Source organism: Dreissena polymorpha, chromosome 10 (genome assembly GCF_020536995.1).
Source record: "Dreissena polymorpha isolate Duluth1 chromosome 10, UMN_Dpol_1.0, whole genome shotgun sequence".
In the NCBI taxonomy this organism is placed as follows: Eukaryota; Metazoa; Mollusca; class Bivalvia; order Myida; family Dreissenidae; genus Dreissena; species Dreissena polymorpha.
In genome coordinates this window covers 84,535,961-84,554,975 of record NC_068364.1, presented here as the reverse complement: position 1 = coordinate 84,554,975, position 19,015 = coordinate 84,535,961, and the positions used below count along the sequence as shown (strand labels likewise).

At 34.2% G+C, this 19,015-nt stretch overlaps 1 protein-coding gene across 2 annotated transcripts in view; it reads right to left on the bottom strand.

The window, feature by feature from the left end:
* Positions 1–16,049, bottom strand: part of LOC127847368 (mucin-5AC-like) — a 117,631-nt gene extending 101,582 nt beyond the window's left edge. The window contains exons 1-8 of one of the 2 annotated variants that reach the window (XM_052379231.1): positions 15,871–16,047; positions 14,172–14,316; positions 13,284–13,369; positions 12,708–12,780; positions 11,849–12,523; positions 11,439–11,702; positions 10,290–10,463; positions 7,992–8,214 (exon numbers count right to left, since the gene is read on the bottom strand). In XM_052379231.1, coding sequence (XP_052235191.1) covers positions 8,129–8,214; positions 10,290–10,463; positions 11,439–11,702; positions 11,849–12,523; positions 12,708–12,780; positions 13,284–13,369; positions 14,172–14,316; positions 15,871–15,897 — 1,530 coding nt within the window. In that variant the 5' untranslated portion in view covers positions 15,898–16,047 and the 3' untranslated portion in view covers positions 7,992–8,128. Of the gene's footprint in view, positions 1–7,991; positions 8,215–10,289; positions 10,464–11,438; positions 11,703–11,848; positions 12,524–12,707; positions 12,781–13,283; positions 13,370–14,171; positions 14,317–15,870 lie in introns of those variants that run through there. The other variant, XM_052379232.1, reaches the window with a different exon arrangement.
* Positions 16,050–19,015: the final 2,966 nt, after the last annotated feature.

Sequence of the window (19,015 nt, the reverse complement as noted above, 5' to 3'; positions counted from 1 at the left end):
GAACGGCACGTGAATCGCCTTGTTAATACACGATTTCCCCCGTTCAAGCCCTCCTTTTGCCAAGTTTCTGCACCCCGCCAGAGGGCATTATAGATAGAGTTTATGCAATAATAATGGATAATTCATTTCATTGCTAATTGAATTGTCGGATAAAAACAACATCTCTCATACATTGGTTTTGAGTAAAAAGCTGCCACATGAAGAGTGTTAAAAGAGAAAATTAGTTATGAATTGCGTGTTTGTAGAAAATATTCTCCTAATTTCATCGCGTTTTTTTTATCAAAACCATGTATAAATAATTGTTATGAATTCGCAGACTCGCCATTCAAATTGATGTCGGAAGCCGCACTTACGTTTACTCTTAAAACTTGCTATAAATGTATGATTGCGTTGTTTTAGATACAAATCGTGTAACTAACTAAAACAGAATGAGAATCATAGATTTTTGAATAAAAGAGATATCATTGTAAGTTACCTATCGGTATTCTATAGTTATCCTATAAGAGGTTATCTCTATGACTTAATGTCCGTCAGCTCATAGGTTTTATTTTCATAAGCTTTGATTTTGCATATATATATATATATATATATATATATATATATATATATATACACACACACAACATATTCAAAGTTAAAGCATGCATATCACATGAAATGCAATAAAGCTTGGCTCATATGCATTTTCGAACTATTGTTTCTTTAAAAGTGCACGACCGTTCTATTTAAGACTTGTTTATATCAATGCAATTTTGAAGTAAAACTGCATATTTCTGTTTATAATTAACCAATGACCATTCGTTGATAAAAAACAACTATACATACTTGTATTTTATATAAGCTGTTTTAAAGAGGATTATATTTAATTTAATTTAATTGGCTTTCAAAATGTTTTCAACAAGACACCAATTTTCAAAAACGTTTGTATTAAAGAATATCACAATAAACACGTAAACTTTCCGCATTATTACTTGTGCAGTTTTTGTAACATATGTATTTGCGAAACGTTTGCGATCGAACAATCTTTCGCGAAAGCTGATGGCCGAGTTTACGGATAGAGTCGATAAAGGCGTGCTTACACAGAACTAAAGTTTTGGTTTAGCAAGTAAAACACTTTTTGTTTCCTTAGTAATTGATTCAAATACATCTAGCTGCACACAGCATTCAATGAATGATGTTAAACAGTACATTTGTCTGGTATTCGATTGGATGTTCACAGAGTCGTCGTCAGGCAGCAGTTAACTTCTGTAACAGCGTGGTTGTTGGAAGACATTTTACACACCGTCAAAAGCGGCTTAGCGAACGAACATCATTTTGAGGTGGTAATATTTATGTATGACATACATATACACGATGATGCATCGGTTTACATATCTCAGTTCGATAGTTTTAGAGCTACTCAAAATATTCATATATTTTTGTGCGGACTTTATGTCAGACAGATATTGCGTCAATCCATTCATTTTTAACCGTGTCTGTTTGTATCATTCAATGCTCGCGTTTGTTGTTGTTAGGTACGGTCATTGCTAGTTATTCAATCTGAAAAAACAAATTTTGAATGGTCAATAAGTCATGAAACAAATCAATTCATATAATTATTGCGAGTTTTAACACGCTTAATTAACTGTTCATCAAACTCTAGTGAATTTTAATGCTCGAATAAACAAATGAAGCAATACTATAATAATTAAGGAGAATCCTCAATAACTAACAATTCAATTCAACAAAAACGGATTGTCATATTTTAAATCGAGCGCCTCTGTGTTGCCGCATCAGCATGCGACACCTCTAAAACACTTGCAAATATTGTAGAGCAATCAGCGGCAATCTTTGCAATTAAATTTTCAATTACAAATTAGACCAGATACGTAACTGTGACGGGATCTGTTGCATCGCCTATGTGACTTTTGTTCACGCTTCCCATATTACTAAACAATCACCGGAATTTCATCAACCTTGTTATGAATTCAATTTAGCAGCAACACGGGATATAGATAAGGACTGCCTGCGACTTGAAAACAGATACAAGTACTTCTAAAGTTTAGATTTTGATCATTATGCGATATACATTTTTGAACTTGAAAACTAAACAGGGCAGCAAAAGATGTTGTCGCCCTTGTTTTTGTAACGGCTAAAATGCGAGTACACCCGCATGTTAATAATTTAGGTAACCGACGAATGCCCTTTGTGATGTAAATGGATAATATATGTTTCACGTAACAATTTTATCTGACTTTACATAACAATTCAGCTATCACAACAGAAGTCTGATTATGGAATGAGGTTCTTGATTAAAAGTGAACAATTACAAATCTTACACAATTTACAATTGTTTAGAAAATGTTTAATAACTGAATTAGAAACTTAAATGGTATCATTTGGTAATTACAACCACAGGTGGAAGTAACGTACCTTGGATAGTATTTTTTTAGGAGCCCAATATATTCAAATAAATATATAAAATCATGTTTAATGAGAAAAAAATTGACAAAGAGCCATGAAAAAAATACCCACCCTCTGATATTGGAATCATAACAAGGTCATTAACTAGACTTTATTATAGACCTGTCTTCGCGGGCCGCAAAAATGTCAAAAATAGCTTTAATCCAAAGCATCCCTTGATCCTCCTATGGGCAATTGGACAACCTTTCTAAAAGAGTTAACTTCAAAAATATCTGTCCAGCCGTTAACTCACAGTCAGTCGAAAACCGAGCAATATTTCGAGTCCGTTTGTCAACCCGAATAAATCTTCTACAGACTTTCAAACAATATTTTTGACTTTTCTCCCCTTATTCGATAGCTCGCGTCCTATTCATTTAAAACAACGAGGCGTGTCACATAATGCATGCATATGCAACCACTTACCCCTAAAAACTAATTCCAAAATGTTATTTATTTTCTTTGCAACAACTGTTTTAACTCTAAATTTGATTTACTTGAAAACGAAAGTAGCCATCGCTCTTGAACCCGGCTTGCCGGTGAATTACACTGACAGAGCCAGGCACATAAATACCCAATCAACAACAACAACTATGTTTTAATAAAAGTAAATAAATGAAAGATACTTATCATTCTGATTGTTTTGGAATTAGTTTTTAGGGGTATTTTATCTGGACTGGCTGCCATTTCTCAATCGCAAATGAGAAACCGATGTGAATGTTGTACATGTTTTCCACGTTACTAAACACCAATTCAAACTTTATGATACTGCCCGAGGATAAAAGTTGTGGGATCGTTTTCCTAGCAACACACGATATAGATTCGTCTTCTCTACGACCTGAAAATAAAACACCAGTGTCCCACTACAAATTGAAACGTTTTGGTCCTATATGCGATAAAAATTAAAGATTTATATTTAATGATAACGAAACGGAATTACAGGTTTTTACCATAGGTTTTCTATCGGTTTACAATATGAGTACATCAACACGTCCATTATTCTAGATAAGTGACTAGTAAAACTTTGGGATTTAAATATATAACACGACATATTGAAGAGAACGCATAGGTTGAATATTATATCAAACTGAAGCAGCACTAACCAAAGGTAAACCGAATTTAAGCACGATGTTCTTTATAAATGACATTTAGTGCAACATTTTTCAAGCTTCTTACACAAGACGAAATCAAATCTTAAAAAATGATAATTTTGTAGTTTGGTCACAAATGCAAACCTCGTGTATTTAAATAAAAATAAATTCAAACAGTTAAAACATGAATGACAGTATTACCTCTAAAAGCTGTTCCGTTCGTCTCCAGACATCGTTGACAGACCGACCTCTCGTAAGCACATCGATGCGTCTCTTTAAAAATTGCATTTCATCTAGAAGTTCATCGATTGCAACAGACGGATAGCCCCTAAAACCGATGCTTAATAAGAAGACTAGCGTTATTAGATGTACCATTTCCGAGCCGATGCCATTTCTCAGCGATTGCACAAGCATAACGAGTTTGAAGGCTTTAAATTCCATTACAGGTTAAAATGACGAAATCATGAATGCAATAACATACATTAAAATGTTACATTAAATTGTTTTAATGCGGTTAAAGGTTCTCATATCCACATTAACACCAAATGTATTCGCCTTGTTTAAGACTTCTTTAATGCCCTCACAGTTAACTTCTTTAAAACCAGTGAATTTATAAACATTCTCGCGTTGTGTTTTACAAGCTCAAACTTGTCATGATAAGGTTGTACTTCTAACAATAAATACGTAAATTATATAATTTATATAATAATATTAGTATTACATGTAATAAGTTCATACACACAAGTTTGTCAGTTTGCATAGAAACATCACCTTAGTTGTACTTCCGTATAAGTTCACTGTTTTTTTTTCTATGTATAGTTCTAATGTTCTCACACATACGTTGATTTAAGTTTTTATTTGACGAGCCCCGAAATAAAAAATGTTTCATAAATCACCATAACAGAATTTTGTCAAGCAAACATCCTGCTGTGGTTTACATTGTGTTATTATATATATTATTTATAATTAGAAAAACATGTGTTTATTTCCTTGAGTGTGTCTTGTGATTAACTTAAAAACAAACGAAACGAATAGAACTTAGCCTAAGAGAAAATACTTCAGAGTTTGTATATCAAGATATTGCTTATCCTATTTTTGAAGGAAGAAACACGTAATTGCCTGCATTTTAGGCTTACATTAAAATGAAAATATAAATAGCAATACAATTATTGTTTTTAGTAATTCTTTGCGAAATAAACGGCCGGTATTGAAACGCTCGTCTAGTTTCGTTTAAGTTATGTTTTAGCCGTTGATAGTTACTTTGAGGAAGCAAAACATAATGGATACGCGTTTAATGAGTTGAACACTTCGATACTTTTGCAACATTTAAAAAAAAAACAGACTTGATATACGCAAGAGTTCAAACTAACTTCACTTAAGATTATCAGATGTTTATGATGGTGATATGTTTGTTTTTGAATTATTCTCATATTGTCGACGATGTCTTATAACCTTTAGCTTTATTGGCCATATGCAACCATAAATTAAAAACGAGTATGGTCAGGGAGATAACTCGTTAATTATGATCGTAAAGAAGCCATCAACAGACTCATTGTGAACGGCAAATAAGAAAGTTGTGAGTGTGCTAATAAAAAATAGAACGTCGTTACAAACTTTTTGCATACAAGTTGCCTATTGTTGATAATTCTTTTGGCTTTCATTTGAAACACTATAAGCGTGGTAAATTTATAAAACAGCATTTAAGCAGTTAATACTTTTTAAAGATAGATTGAAAAATGTAATATCAGTACTGTATTGTTTTACTTCAAATGATTATTGTTTAAAATCTGGGCGATGTAATAGGAAAACGGAATTATACTCGAGAGTTTATCATTAACACCGTTTGTTTGCACACAATGCTCACAAGATTCGGCCATTCATACTCATCGTCATCATACTGTCGTCTTCATACTTACAACCATTAGTAGCAGTAGAACAACAACAGTAGTATAATCATAATTTAAACATGTTTTGTTTTATATGAATGAAAGAGATTACATACTTGGAGGGCTGTATTTTTGAAAATAAGTATTCAATGTATGCTCTTAATTTAAAATAACTATTAAGAAAGCATAAATTAGCCTTGACCGAGATTAAACCCGGAACATTCAAACAAAGTAATTGAATGTTTTCAGATTAACAACGTATTTAAATGTCATTTATGATTAAGCGTAATTTTCAAATTATCGAATTCATGTTATTTGATCAGTATCCGAAAAAGTAACAATATTTTTGTAACTACTTATGTACATTGTTCGTAATGAATAGTAGCATTTCTTTTGTTTAAATTAAAATGAATGCATTATGTTATGAAGTTAACCAACGTTTTGCAAGACTGTGCGAATGTCCTGATTGACATGGAAATTCAATGCTTGCAGATCAAAAGTTGGCTAAATTGTTTCACAAACATTGATGTTAATGGCATCTTGCAAAACACATTCAATCCATAATTTTGATTTGGTCCTTTTTAACATTATCATTTATAATATTTAAATGTAATGTTTATTGGTTCATGTACATCAGGTACATAAAAAATGCCGGTAAACGGGTACGTGTAGACTACCTTTAAAACTTCTCGTTATAATAAAACTAGAAATGGCGCGGCAGAGGCCGACGGGTATCCCCACGCCGCATGGGGCTCCCCAGGGTTGGTAATGGGGCCATGCATAGTTGAGATTGACCGTATTGTCATAAAGGATGTTCAGTATCAATTTGAAGTAAATCGGTGTAGAAATGAAGAAGTGAATGTAAAATAACCTTAAACATGAGTGAAAATCTCTGACCCTGCTCCATCCCAACCCCCATAACTTTTGACCCAGGGGTCAGATCAAAATTCCAAATAGTGTACCGTCGCACATATGCTCACAGCTACCATGTGTGTAAGTTTCGAGGTTCTAGTGCTTATAGTGTAGGAGGAGATAGTGGCCAGGACGGGAGGACGGACGGCGGAGATAACCACATTAGAGATTTCAAAATCTAAACGCGGACCCTAAGTTCAAGGTCAAGGTCAGGCGGGGTCAAACAATTGTTGCTCATGGAAAGGTCTTGTCCAGATACAAATGCATACCAAATATGAATGCAATGTCTGAAGGGACACAGACGTTATGAGTTTTTTTTTAAATCGCGGTCGCAGATTTCGAAACCTGAACGCGGACCGCAAGTTCAAAAATTCCATGCGCATGGCATGGTATTGTTCAGATACACATGCGTATCAATTATGAAAACAATATCTGAAGGGACACAGTAGGTATGAGCCTTTTTCGAATCGCGGATGCAGATTTCGAAACATGAACGCTGACCTCAAGTTCAAGGTAAAGGTCACAGGGGTCAAAAATTGTAAGCGCATGGAAAGGTGTTGTTCAGATACACATGCATACCAAATATGAAAGCAATATCCGAAGGGACACCGTCGTTATGAGCCTTTTTCGAATCGCGGTCGCAGGAAAATCTCTGACCCGGCCTCACCCCACCCCCCATAACGTTTGACCCAGGGATCATATCAAAATTCCATCGCCGTCATCGTCGCACATATGCGCATAGCTACCATGTGTGTAAGTGTTAAGTTTCTAATGCTAATAGTGTAGGAGGTGATAGTGGCCAGGACGGACGGACAGACGTGGGGAAAGTTAATATTTTTCTCCGGATTTGAGGGTTTCGAGACTTGTTTACAAATGATACCAACAGGAACGTCCGTTTATCTTATCAATCGGTGCTTAGAGAGAATTGGTTTTAAATTGCATTTTATCATTTCTATGAATCATTAATTTATGCAATGAATGTTTCTCAAAGTTTTGTGCATTTGATTGTATTTATTTCGTACGTATTGAAAAATTACAACGATAGTCTTATTAAGTTTTAAAATCGCTGTGATTGGAAATGTTGACAGTTGTAATCTTGCTTTAGATTAAACGATATGCTAAACACACGAAGTTATTACTGGAAAATATTTCACCCAACCCAAACCTAATTTTGATCTGCTCTTCTAATGAAGAAATTGAAAGAGACAAGCCTGTGATCACCTACAACTTAAGTTCCTTCTAGTCAGAACGTGGTTTTAATGTAATTGATTTTTAAATGACAATTAACAATGTTAAAAACTTCTTTCACGATCCCTTAATGGTAATTTAATTAAATTTGTAGTTAAAGGCACACGAACACAAACAGAACACTATTGATACGAATATTGTAGGCACGAATTAATATGTACTTGGAAAATACTTGAGCTCTACCTGAATGAATTGTACATGCTATGTTGGATTTTGTATGATGGTTCTGGCAAAATCACGTATTTTCTTTAAATTAATGTAAATCATTTTCGCAATAAAGCAAGGTATATTTTGATAAGGATTATTTGTTTAATGCCAAGAAATAAAACACTCACACAAAGAGTATAGTTCTTGACGAACTGCGTAGTACTTCAATAATTTTGGACTAGGTTAAAAGTTAAAACGACTCTTATAATTGTCAAAATTAAACGCTCTTTGTGCGTTGCTTTTACAGTAGAATTATATTTTGCAACGATTTCGTCAGAAAATTGGTTAAAGAAAAATAATAAAATTGCTTGTTGACATAATCGTGTACAATATTGTTCACTGCTGTTATCCAATTAAGTTAAGAGCCAGATTTGCCCAGAATTCTCCCAATCCATGAGCGGGCGTCGTTACTGGCTGCATTGGATGAGCATCTGAAAGACATGATTTGCATTGAAAGAGTTATAATAGCAATTTCTTTATGTTCATCCTTAGTTGGGTCTCTTTTGAAAGGAAGGATAAAGAATGAATTGGGTGTGAGACTAAAAACACGATATTGTTGAAACAAAATGTTTTGAACAATGTATATGCGTACATCCTTGGTTCGCATCTAACAAAAACAATATCACGATATTGAGAAGAGATTCATACAGTATGTGTATCCGTTTAAGTAGATATTTCGCCGTTTTCATCAGCATTTCAGTCATATAAAAGAGATCAAAACTTGCATTAGTTAGGTATTGTCCAGCCTAAATGCCAGTAACTGAAAACATTTGAATCAGAGGTAGGGGAAATGGCCGTAGAAAAGATTTCATAACCAAACTAAACACAAGTTATGAGGCTGGGATGGTCATCATCTGATTCGTAGATCAGCGCTCTTCCAACTGAACTGACCAGCACGGTAAGTTGCGGTTAGGGGTTAAGTGACACTTGTTGTCCATTTGTTCTTAACTGTGAAATGATTAATAATTTTCTGGTGGTCCAATGTGTTATTTTTAGGATTTAACACGTCGAAGAATTACACCGTTGTCAAATGGACTGATCAGCATAGATGGCATTTAAACGAATCCTATTGTTGATTTGCAAAGCCGTAAAATAGGAAAAGATTTGGATTTAGAACCCGCAGCATTTAATATATTTTTACAGATAAATACAGAAATATTAAAAAAAAGTAATGGCTGAAATAACAAAAAATGTAAACTTGAACGAACAAACGCTAGAATAGAGTCATTCATCAAGCCACTGTTGTATATGCTTTTACGATATATTGCAGTTAGAAACAAAACTGCTTTCAGACATTTTGTCTTATGTATTTTTGACCCGATACCCGATGTGCGTCATTGAGATATTGCCTTACATTGCAAATGATATAAATTAACGCCTTTGCAACATTGAACATTTTCAATATGTAAGATTTAAGAATAACGGACTAAACTTATATGCCCATACTTAAAGGGGCGTATGAAATACACAAAATATAAGGACATATACATTATGAACAATTCCCTGGTGTTCACACTGATTTATTTCTTACATAAGAATGTTCTACAAATACAAATATAACTTGTTTCCAATGCTCATGTCACCTTTGATTAAGTTATGGTCTATAACACCCAAATCACCCAAGTACATTTTTAGATTAACTTATAATTCGTGTATTGGTGAAGATCCAGATAATATCACCTCTTTGGAAATCAAACCCGGGATCTCCATTGTATTACCCAAGAATGTGTAATTTTCTTGATTTTCTATGCTATGGATAACTTAATAGACGTAGTTTAGTTGAATGAAAATATATGTATCTACATGTTATTTTGTTGTTTATAAACATTTATGAAATAGCTCATGTTAACATGTGTTTAATATAATGATTAAGAAAATAAAGTAATGCTTCCCCCATTCAAATACGCGGGGTTTAATTGCTTCGAATTTGTACGACGGTCGGTCTGTAGGTCGGTCGGTTGTCATAGGTAGGTCGAATTGTGGAACTGTTGTTTCCGCAAGATATCTAGACAACGCTTTGACATACGATTATTCAAATTGGTATGATGGTCACTTGCTGGAAAGGAATACGCAAATGGGTTATACTTGTCGACAGTGCAAAGGTCACTATCACAGGGATTAGTTACAGTAAATGAGTTTCTGAACAATATTGAAAGAATGATTTGTAAAGATCACGTAAAGATTCGGTTCATTGGACCAATAGTCATGGTCAAAGGAACTTATTTCATTAAATTGATTTCAACATATATTCTAAGAATTATTATGCTCATATAAAAATAATGGTGATAAGTAATAACGAAAGATGAATCCTAATGAACCGTGATGATTTTCAAATCAAGATTTCTAAGTGTCGTGCTAGTCGGGGGTAAGGATTGCGTATACATGTTTTAACGTCGTTTAAATTGTTATATTGTTACATTCAAAGATGATCAGTACAGTAATAGAAAGAAACCTGATATGATTAATTTGCATGACACATACGAACAAACATCAAACAAGAGGTTACCATATCGACAAAGTGACGACTTGAAGAGACCACACTGCAGATCATCCCATTTGCCATATGTATGGGTACCGTAAGTTAAGTGAATGTCGGGAACCAGTGCAACACAATTCTCCCAGTAGTGCGTTTGATAGTGGTATCGGAACTGGAACCAATTGGACCACGTGAAAGGATAACCTGAAGTCCCAAAAGATATTTAATGATTCATCAAGCACATAAATTTCAGACTATTAATTAAAACAATTCGTCATTTAAATAACATGTATCTGTTCATTTGCCTAAAATCAAATGTTTTTATATAATAATATGAGAATCTCCGCAATATTGACATTAAGTACAGAAATGAAAACGCTCGCAATTATGGAAAACTAGTAAGGGAACCAATATGTCGATTTGTGTATGCATATAATATGAATAAACGGCAACTTAAATTAATCATGAAGACTTAATGGTATTTACTTTTTATGCTCCTATATTAGTTTCGTCTGTAGCTATACTCTTAGGATCCTAACTGTGTTTCTCGTAATGATGAGTATGTTTACAATTTAAAGATACTCATTATTACAAGCGATCCAACCAAAAACATGCTAATGACACGTGAAAATGAACATTGTATAATTTTTTTAATTTTTTACTAATATTCATTCACGCAGGAAAAATAAATACAGCATAAAGTAAACATTTACAAAATTATTAAAATAAAGAAACAGACATGTTATCCACGCAAGCGATCACAAATTACTTTCGTTTCTATAGAAAGTACAGGTACGAGCGGTATGACATTGTTTACGTATACATTTGTATTTTAACATTTTTACTACTTAAGGGGTTTCAGTTAACCGGTTACTAACCGGTTACGGCAAAAGGTTAACCAGTTAATGATTTGTGTAACCTCTTGCATCCCTAATTTAAATTGTACTATGTTTTAAATTTCTAACAGTTTTCATGTAGAAATAATACAATTCCATGATCATAATCAAAGGAGTCATACGTATTACCATCCGCTATTATTATATTAAAGTTATATGACCAATATCCTATACAATACAACACTACCCATTAAAATAATTTAAGCTGTAGTCACAACCTGGAAACGGTATAGACACAGTACGTGTAAGTTCAGTTCTAAGTGCCTCTTTTTCAAGTACTTACCCGATGTCCAGGACCAGTGCTCTTCTTTACCCTGGTCTGAGAGTCCGATCCACACGGGATGCTTAAACCCGCTTTTGTAGCCGAAGTTCATAATAAAGTCCTCTTCTGCTTGACTGGTGATGTACGCAAGATGACCTCCGTTTGCGTTGCAGTGACGTTCGGCATCATTCCATGTCATTGGTTGAGCCACGATTTCAAAACAGCTGTCACCATGAACCGTGACGTGTCCACCGTGGGTGACGACATTAAGGGGGCATTTGTATGCTGCAAATAAGGTTTAAATACTCTTTACTATTTGCTATGACCTTGACAAAGTGCCATTTTAGTATTATGCAAATTGAAGCAGAGTGAATCATAATAAAAAGTTTTTTCTATTTTTATTTCCGTGAAAACAAAGTGTACATGCGTACTCGGTATAGTGGTAATTGGAGGTGCTGTGGATGGTATGATTTTTGTCGGTAGAGCGGTAGTCGGAGCTGTTAAAGTCGGCAGAACGGTAATCGGAACTGCTGTATAATGTCTGGCTGTTGTCAGTAGATCGGTTGTCGAATAATTAGTAGTAAGCAAAACTGTTGTCGGAACCGCTGTGGAGGGTATGGTTGATGTCGGAAGAGCCGTAGTCGGAGCTGTAAAAGTCGACAGAACTGTTGTCGGAACCGCTGTGAATGATATCGTTGTTGTCGGTAGAGCGTTAGTCGGAGCTGTATTAGTCGACATATTTGTTGTCGGAACTGCTGTGGATGGTATGGCTGTTGTCGGTGGATCGGTTGTCGAAGAATAAGTAGTAAGCAAAACTGTTGACGGAACTGCTGTGGATGGTATGGCTGTTGTCGGTAGAGCAGTAGTTAGAGTTTGAGTTTGCGTCGAATGTGTTGTCGGAACTGCCATGGATGGTCTGGCTGTGGTCGATGCTGGTGTTGTTGGAGTAGGAGAAGTCGTTGGAGCAAAGGTTGGGGCTTGGCTAGTCGGCTGAGATGTTATCGGAGCCGAAGTAGTCGGTTTAGTTGTCGGAGCTGGAGTATTTGGTGAAGACGCTGTCGGAGCTTGATGCGTAATTGGTGACGACGTGGCTGGTGTAGATGTCACTAAAAATTATTAAAACTTTATTTTATTTGACGTAGCAAAGATACGATTGCGTGAACAAAATATAAATACTCACACAATTAAAACATATATTTCAGCGCAACAGAAAATAATCGTTATGCGTATCACATCTTATATATATTATTTTCAAAATTTGTTCGATGTGTAAAGAAGCATATGTTAAACCTATGTCGGCAGCATCGGGATTTCCGGGACAGTTTTGTATCAAATCATTTGTTGTCTTCTGAATATAACCGACCTGAAAAATAAGCAAACGATCATAGCTGATTTTGCTGTTTCTATGTGACATCTTATTTGAAGAGAATTGACTGATTAACATTTTAAGGCAATTAAAGACATGGAGATTTGTAACAAACATCACCGTTCTTGCGTATGAGGTTATACATAACGCTTGATTTATCGGTTCTGTATGCATTTATTAATGTCTATTTGTAAACAGAGCTTCATCTCATCGCATGCAATTTTGTTTGCATTAAGACTTTTTTCGAACGTCTCACATGACGCTTAGTCATTACGATTACTTTCTGTTTCAATTTCAGTGTAAAATCAGCAATAACAGTGATCAAATCGGCAATTACATGTACAAATCGGCGATTACATTGTAAATCAGCAATGACCGTGTAAAATAGGAAATTACAGTATAAAATCGGACAGCAATCACAACAACAAATTATACGTCTTAATCTCCGATATAGTTTTCTAGATTTAGTGTTTAGCATTAAATGTAAATCTTGTTCATACTTGTTTTTCGAAGTCTATTGCGGTCCAGGTGTTGTCATTCGTGGCCAAAGCATATATTGCCTTGCAATCAAACTCGTACAAATAACCTGGTGTGCAATAATAATAATTATAAGATCTGAAACGAGCTGTCCGTTGATGCAAAACTTTATTACGATTCAAGGAAGTCACAAAGCCAAGTTCTTTCATTTTTAAATCAAATTTCCTGCACAATTTTTTTAAATATATTATGAAATGTTAAAGAATGTCGCATTTCTTAAAAAAAACTAAGCATTGCTATAGCCCCCGAAAACATTTTGATACGCTTTCATATGTATCATCATTACATTTTGACGTCGTATTTTCACAAAAAATTGAAATTAATTGATTTCACATCAGTACGTACTTATTTAAAAGTGCAACACTCACATTATATATTCAATATTGGATGAAGATGCAAAATTTTTAAAAACGTTTTTGGCTGTTACCACGAAAACAAGATTAGGCAAAGTATGTAAACATTGTTTGAAAATACGACATCAAAGTTATATAAACGGTACAATTATATATATTGTTTTTTTGAAAACATGCGTATTAATAAAATAAGTTCACTTATGTAACATTAGCCTTGTTAACATGCAGTTACAATATTTGTGAATAGAAGCTTCTGGACAGTAAAACTGAAAATTACAAACAAACAATGTTTTCTTTTAATAATTTTAAGTTTCAAGTAGTTTTGACGGCATTCATTTAAGTTTTAGTAACTTAGTAGCACATGATAATTTCAATTTCATAAAAAAGTATGTATACTTTATGTGTGCGTCCAAGTACTAACTTACTTTAAGTCATGTTGCTTTGTTTTAAAAATTTGGCAGCATGAGGTTTATGAGGGCTGAACTAATTAGCCTTTACCAATTATCTTTGAAGATGAATCTTTTGCGACGTGAACCTCGGTTTCCACGGCATACGTGCATAGACACGCGAAGTCGCAAGTTACCAGTCTTACATGACAGCATGTGAGGAAAACTGCAGTAAGTAGTCTAAAAACTCGAGACATCTAAAATGATGTAACATATACAAGGAATCACGTTTATGCTCTAAGATAATATTTTAGTATTACATATTAATAGTTTAATATAACAATACCCATATTGTTCAATTGTATGTGATGACTAACGTAACTCGCTAATAAATTAGTGTTTTAAAATATGTTTGACTTTGTAAATGTTTAAATCTAGTTCGCAAAGAAAACTCAAAATGTAACGTAACGTTATGTTAATTGCTGTTATACTATTTAAAATCAGTAATTGTCTGCCCTACTATTGTGAGTTATAGCGATTTAGTGTTATATTGCGGATGACAAAAACAAAATCAACAGCAACATCATCTTTTACTTTTGCAATTACAACAACAAAATTTCTTTTTCTACATTTACTACTAAAAGCCACCACGACCATCACTACTACTGCTACTAATGATAAAAATCAACAACAATAAAGCAGCTACTACTACAATACCTTCTACTACTACTACTACTACTACTACTACTACTACTACTATTACTACTACTACTACTACTACTACTACTACTACTACTACTACTACTACTACTACTACTACTACTACTACTACTACTACTACTACTACTACTACTACTACTACTACTACTACTACTATTACTATTACTACTACTACTACTACTACTACTACTACTACTGTTACTACTACTACTACTACTACTACTACTACTACTACTACTACTACTACTACTATTACTACTACTACTACTAATTCTACTACTACTACTACTACTACTACTACTACTACTACTACTACTACTACTACTACTACTACTACTACTACTACTACTACTACTACTACTTCTACTACTACTACTACTTCTACCACTATTACTACTACTACTACTACTACTTCTACTACTACTACTACTACTACTACTACTAATACTACTACTTCTACTATTACTACTACTACTACTACTACTACTACTACTACTACTATACTACTATACTACTACTACTACTACTACTACACTACTACTACTACTACTTCTACTACTACTTCTGCTACGACTACTACTACTACTACCCACTATTACTACTACTACTACTACTACGACTACTACTACTACTACTACTACTACTACTACTACTACTAACTTACTACTAGTACTACTTACTACTAATTCTATCTACTATTACTACTACTACTACTACGATTACTACTACTACTTCTACGACTACTACTACTACTACTAACTACTACTACTACTACTACTACTACTACTACTACTACTACCACTACTACTACTACTACTACTACTACTACTTCTACTACTACTACTACTACTACTACCACTATTACTACTACTACTACTACTACTACTACTACTACTACTACTACTACTACTACTACTACTACTACTACTATTACTACTACTTCTTCTACTACTATTACTACTACTACTACTACTATTACTACTACTACTTCTACTACTACTACTACTACTACTTCTACTACTACTACTAGTTATTTTAGTAATTATAATTGTATATTTTAAACATAACAAATAATTCAAATTTGTACTGACCTTTTGCATCAAAGTATGTTCGGACATGCCAGTGTGGTAGTTGTTAGCAGGTCAGTTTTTCGCTTATCAATAGTACAGTCTGTCCTGAATTTGTTATCATATGAAGACCAAATTAGTGGCTTCAAACCGTGGCTTGAGGAAAGAACAACACTTCAAGTTCAAACTAAGAGGGGATGTGGTGATCCTCAACAACTGCGTACTTCTGGTAAATTCCTTTCTTTAAGTACATGGATACTTAACATGCTGCTGTTGCAATGTCAATAACTAGTAATTTACCTATCCTGATTCTTAAAGGGCCACTATCTAAGCAGATGAATCTTACGACGTAAGCACACACTTATCGGAAGTATTTGAATCAAGTCTATGCGAACAAACAATTTATGTTTTCCACGTTTACCAACGTTATTTAGAAATGATATATATATATATGACGATGGCACTTATGTGGCCCCTACGTTTGCTAGTCTAATAGTCGAGAAATAAAATATATGCGTTAAAACTTTAAAGCGATTCTAAAAGGAACATTAACATGCCAAATAAAAATTTTCTTAACACACCTAGTATGCTTTACATGCCTACTTCATTTATATAATGCACTAAGTGTTTAGCCTTTACTTATGCATTCATTTGTTCTTTAATTGGCATTCATACATATATAAAAAGAATTCATTTGAAACAAATGTACCATATAACAAAAACATTTATTAATCCAATAAAGCGTTTCTAACAAGCTGGTAAGTAAACAAAAACACATCGCAGAACTACACGCGCTTGTCTACTGACATAAAGTCACTGATTTGCATTATTCATTCATTAAAAGGACGTCTTTCACTGAAAATTTTGAAACGCATGTGCATTAATATAGGACTCATGTGTGTGGATGTGATGTATTGTTGTAATAAATAGTGAATAGAAGTGTATACGGCTGACATAAAACCGGTCAGATTGCATAGTAGATTTCTATAATAATTTAGAATGTACCAGAATAACGCGATGTTTTAAATAACGTGTTTGTTGAAGAATTCTGTAAATAATTTACGGATAAAGAATAGTGCCAATGACTATAGAAGTAAAGAGGGTTAACTCAAATAATACTAGTACTTTGTTCTTTTTAATTTCGAAATTGCAGAGATTGTTAAGGGAAATTCTTTGGTGAATATGTACTTCCTTTGTTAGTTGATCTAATAAACTAATGGCTTTCAGCACATAATTGCATGCTTATATCAAGATTGTTTAAAATAGAAAAGGTACATATGCATCGTAAATGCCGCGTGCAGATTTTCAAATCACCGTGGAAGCAAACAAAACTTGACGAAAATAAACATGGTGATTTGTATGAAGAATACAGACAAAAACATCATCGTTGAGTAGAGCATTGGCCAGTGAGGGTTTGATTTGTATGTGCCAGTTAATATAAAGTGAGTCCAAAGAAGAGCTGTTTATAGACTAAAATTAGCAATATCAGCGGGGATAAATGCTGCATCATGCTTGACGTTGGAGTAGGCCTTTTGAAAGTAACAAAAATGGCATTAGTCATTGTTTATGTATTCTTCCTACGTGACAAGACTATTTAAGTTTAAACAAAGCCTTCGGTGTTCTTCTTGAGTATGTAGCTTTTGAAGTGCTGATTACATTTGAATCGAGGCTACCAGGAAATAATTATCACACATGATTTTGATATTATTACGCAATTTTGATTCACTTGTACCTGATTTAACCATTTTAACAATACAACGCTTAAAATGTGATCAATTGAGATTTAAAAAATCTATTGCAGTATAATTAGACCAAAGCGCTGAAGGCACTGAACTTAGTCGCTATTGCATAATTTAAGACGCAACTCATTTTTCAAAATTAATCGCAAGTTTTAAATCAACACAAACCATTCAAATTTATAAAAAGTATGTCTTAACGCACGGGTTGAGATGTGTGTGCATTTTTTATCATCCTATTTATTTCATAGAGATAATTTAGAAATAATAATAACAACATGACAATTTTTTGACGTTCAGAAAACATAAAAAGTATGATGAAAATGTAAATGAGAACTGAATAAAAAGACAATTTGCAATCACCATCATATTAAATGAATAGTGTTGGAATATCGAATACCTATCTTACTAGGAATATAATTTCATTATGGAAATTCATTGTAAAAAACTTTTGATTTTTGACACCATATGCAAATTCTAAATATACAATAAGGTAATTTATAACAAGAGCACCGCGTAACGGGTGCCACGCTCGGCTACGGGTGCTGTTTCGAATAAATGAAAGCTTGTCAGATTTGTTGTTTTTTCAGAGGTCACATTGACCTTGACCTTTGACCTTATGACCCTGAAATTGGTGTGACGTGTAGAACTCATCAAGGTGCATATACATATGAAGTTTCAAAGTTGTAGGTGGAAGCACTTTGATTTTAGAGCCAATGTTAAGGTTTTAGCACGACGCGGACGGCGGACGTCAGACGGCGGACGTCGGACGGCGGACGTCAGACGTCGAACGGCGGACAGCGGACGACGAGCTGGCTATGACAATACCTCGGGTTTTTTCCGAAAACGCCGAGCTAAAAATAAACAAAAAATAAATCTGTAAACAATACTTTTTACTCACGAATTAGGTAGTCATAAAGACAGCCCTGTTGACGCGTACTTTGTTGTTCATGCATTTCTTTTTTTCCCTAGCAGTTCACACGGTGTCAACAACTCTGACCTAAACATGGGTATAGAGCACTATTGCGCTTTTTCGGCATAGCTGTTTTACCCAGCTTTTCACCTTAAATGACTTTTACATAACGCCAGTAGACACGCATGAATATATTCGAATATTTCATAGGCTGATTCGAGATAAAACCTATGAACTTTGGCTACATCACTGTGTCTGTGCTAAGCGCAAAGGATGCATCCCTATCCAGTGTAAGGAATTCCGGAATACTCTCTGTATGTTCAAACGACACAAATTGTGGCCCAGTTACAATTACGCGTTAAAATCAATCTCGCAGGATTTCAGGGTAAGTACTCGTTCACTAAATTGCCCGGGGAATATATTATTAACTATCGATAAACACAGTTTTGCTTTCAAGATGAGAAAACAAATAAATAGTATAGTGTCACGATAAGAGAAAAATCGTTTTATTATCCAAGTT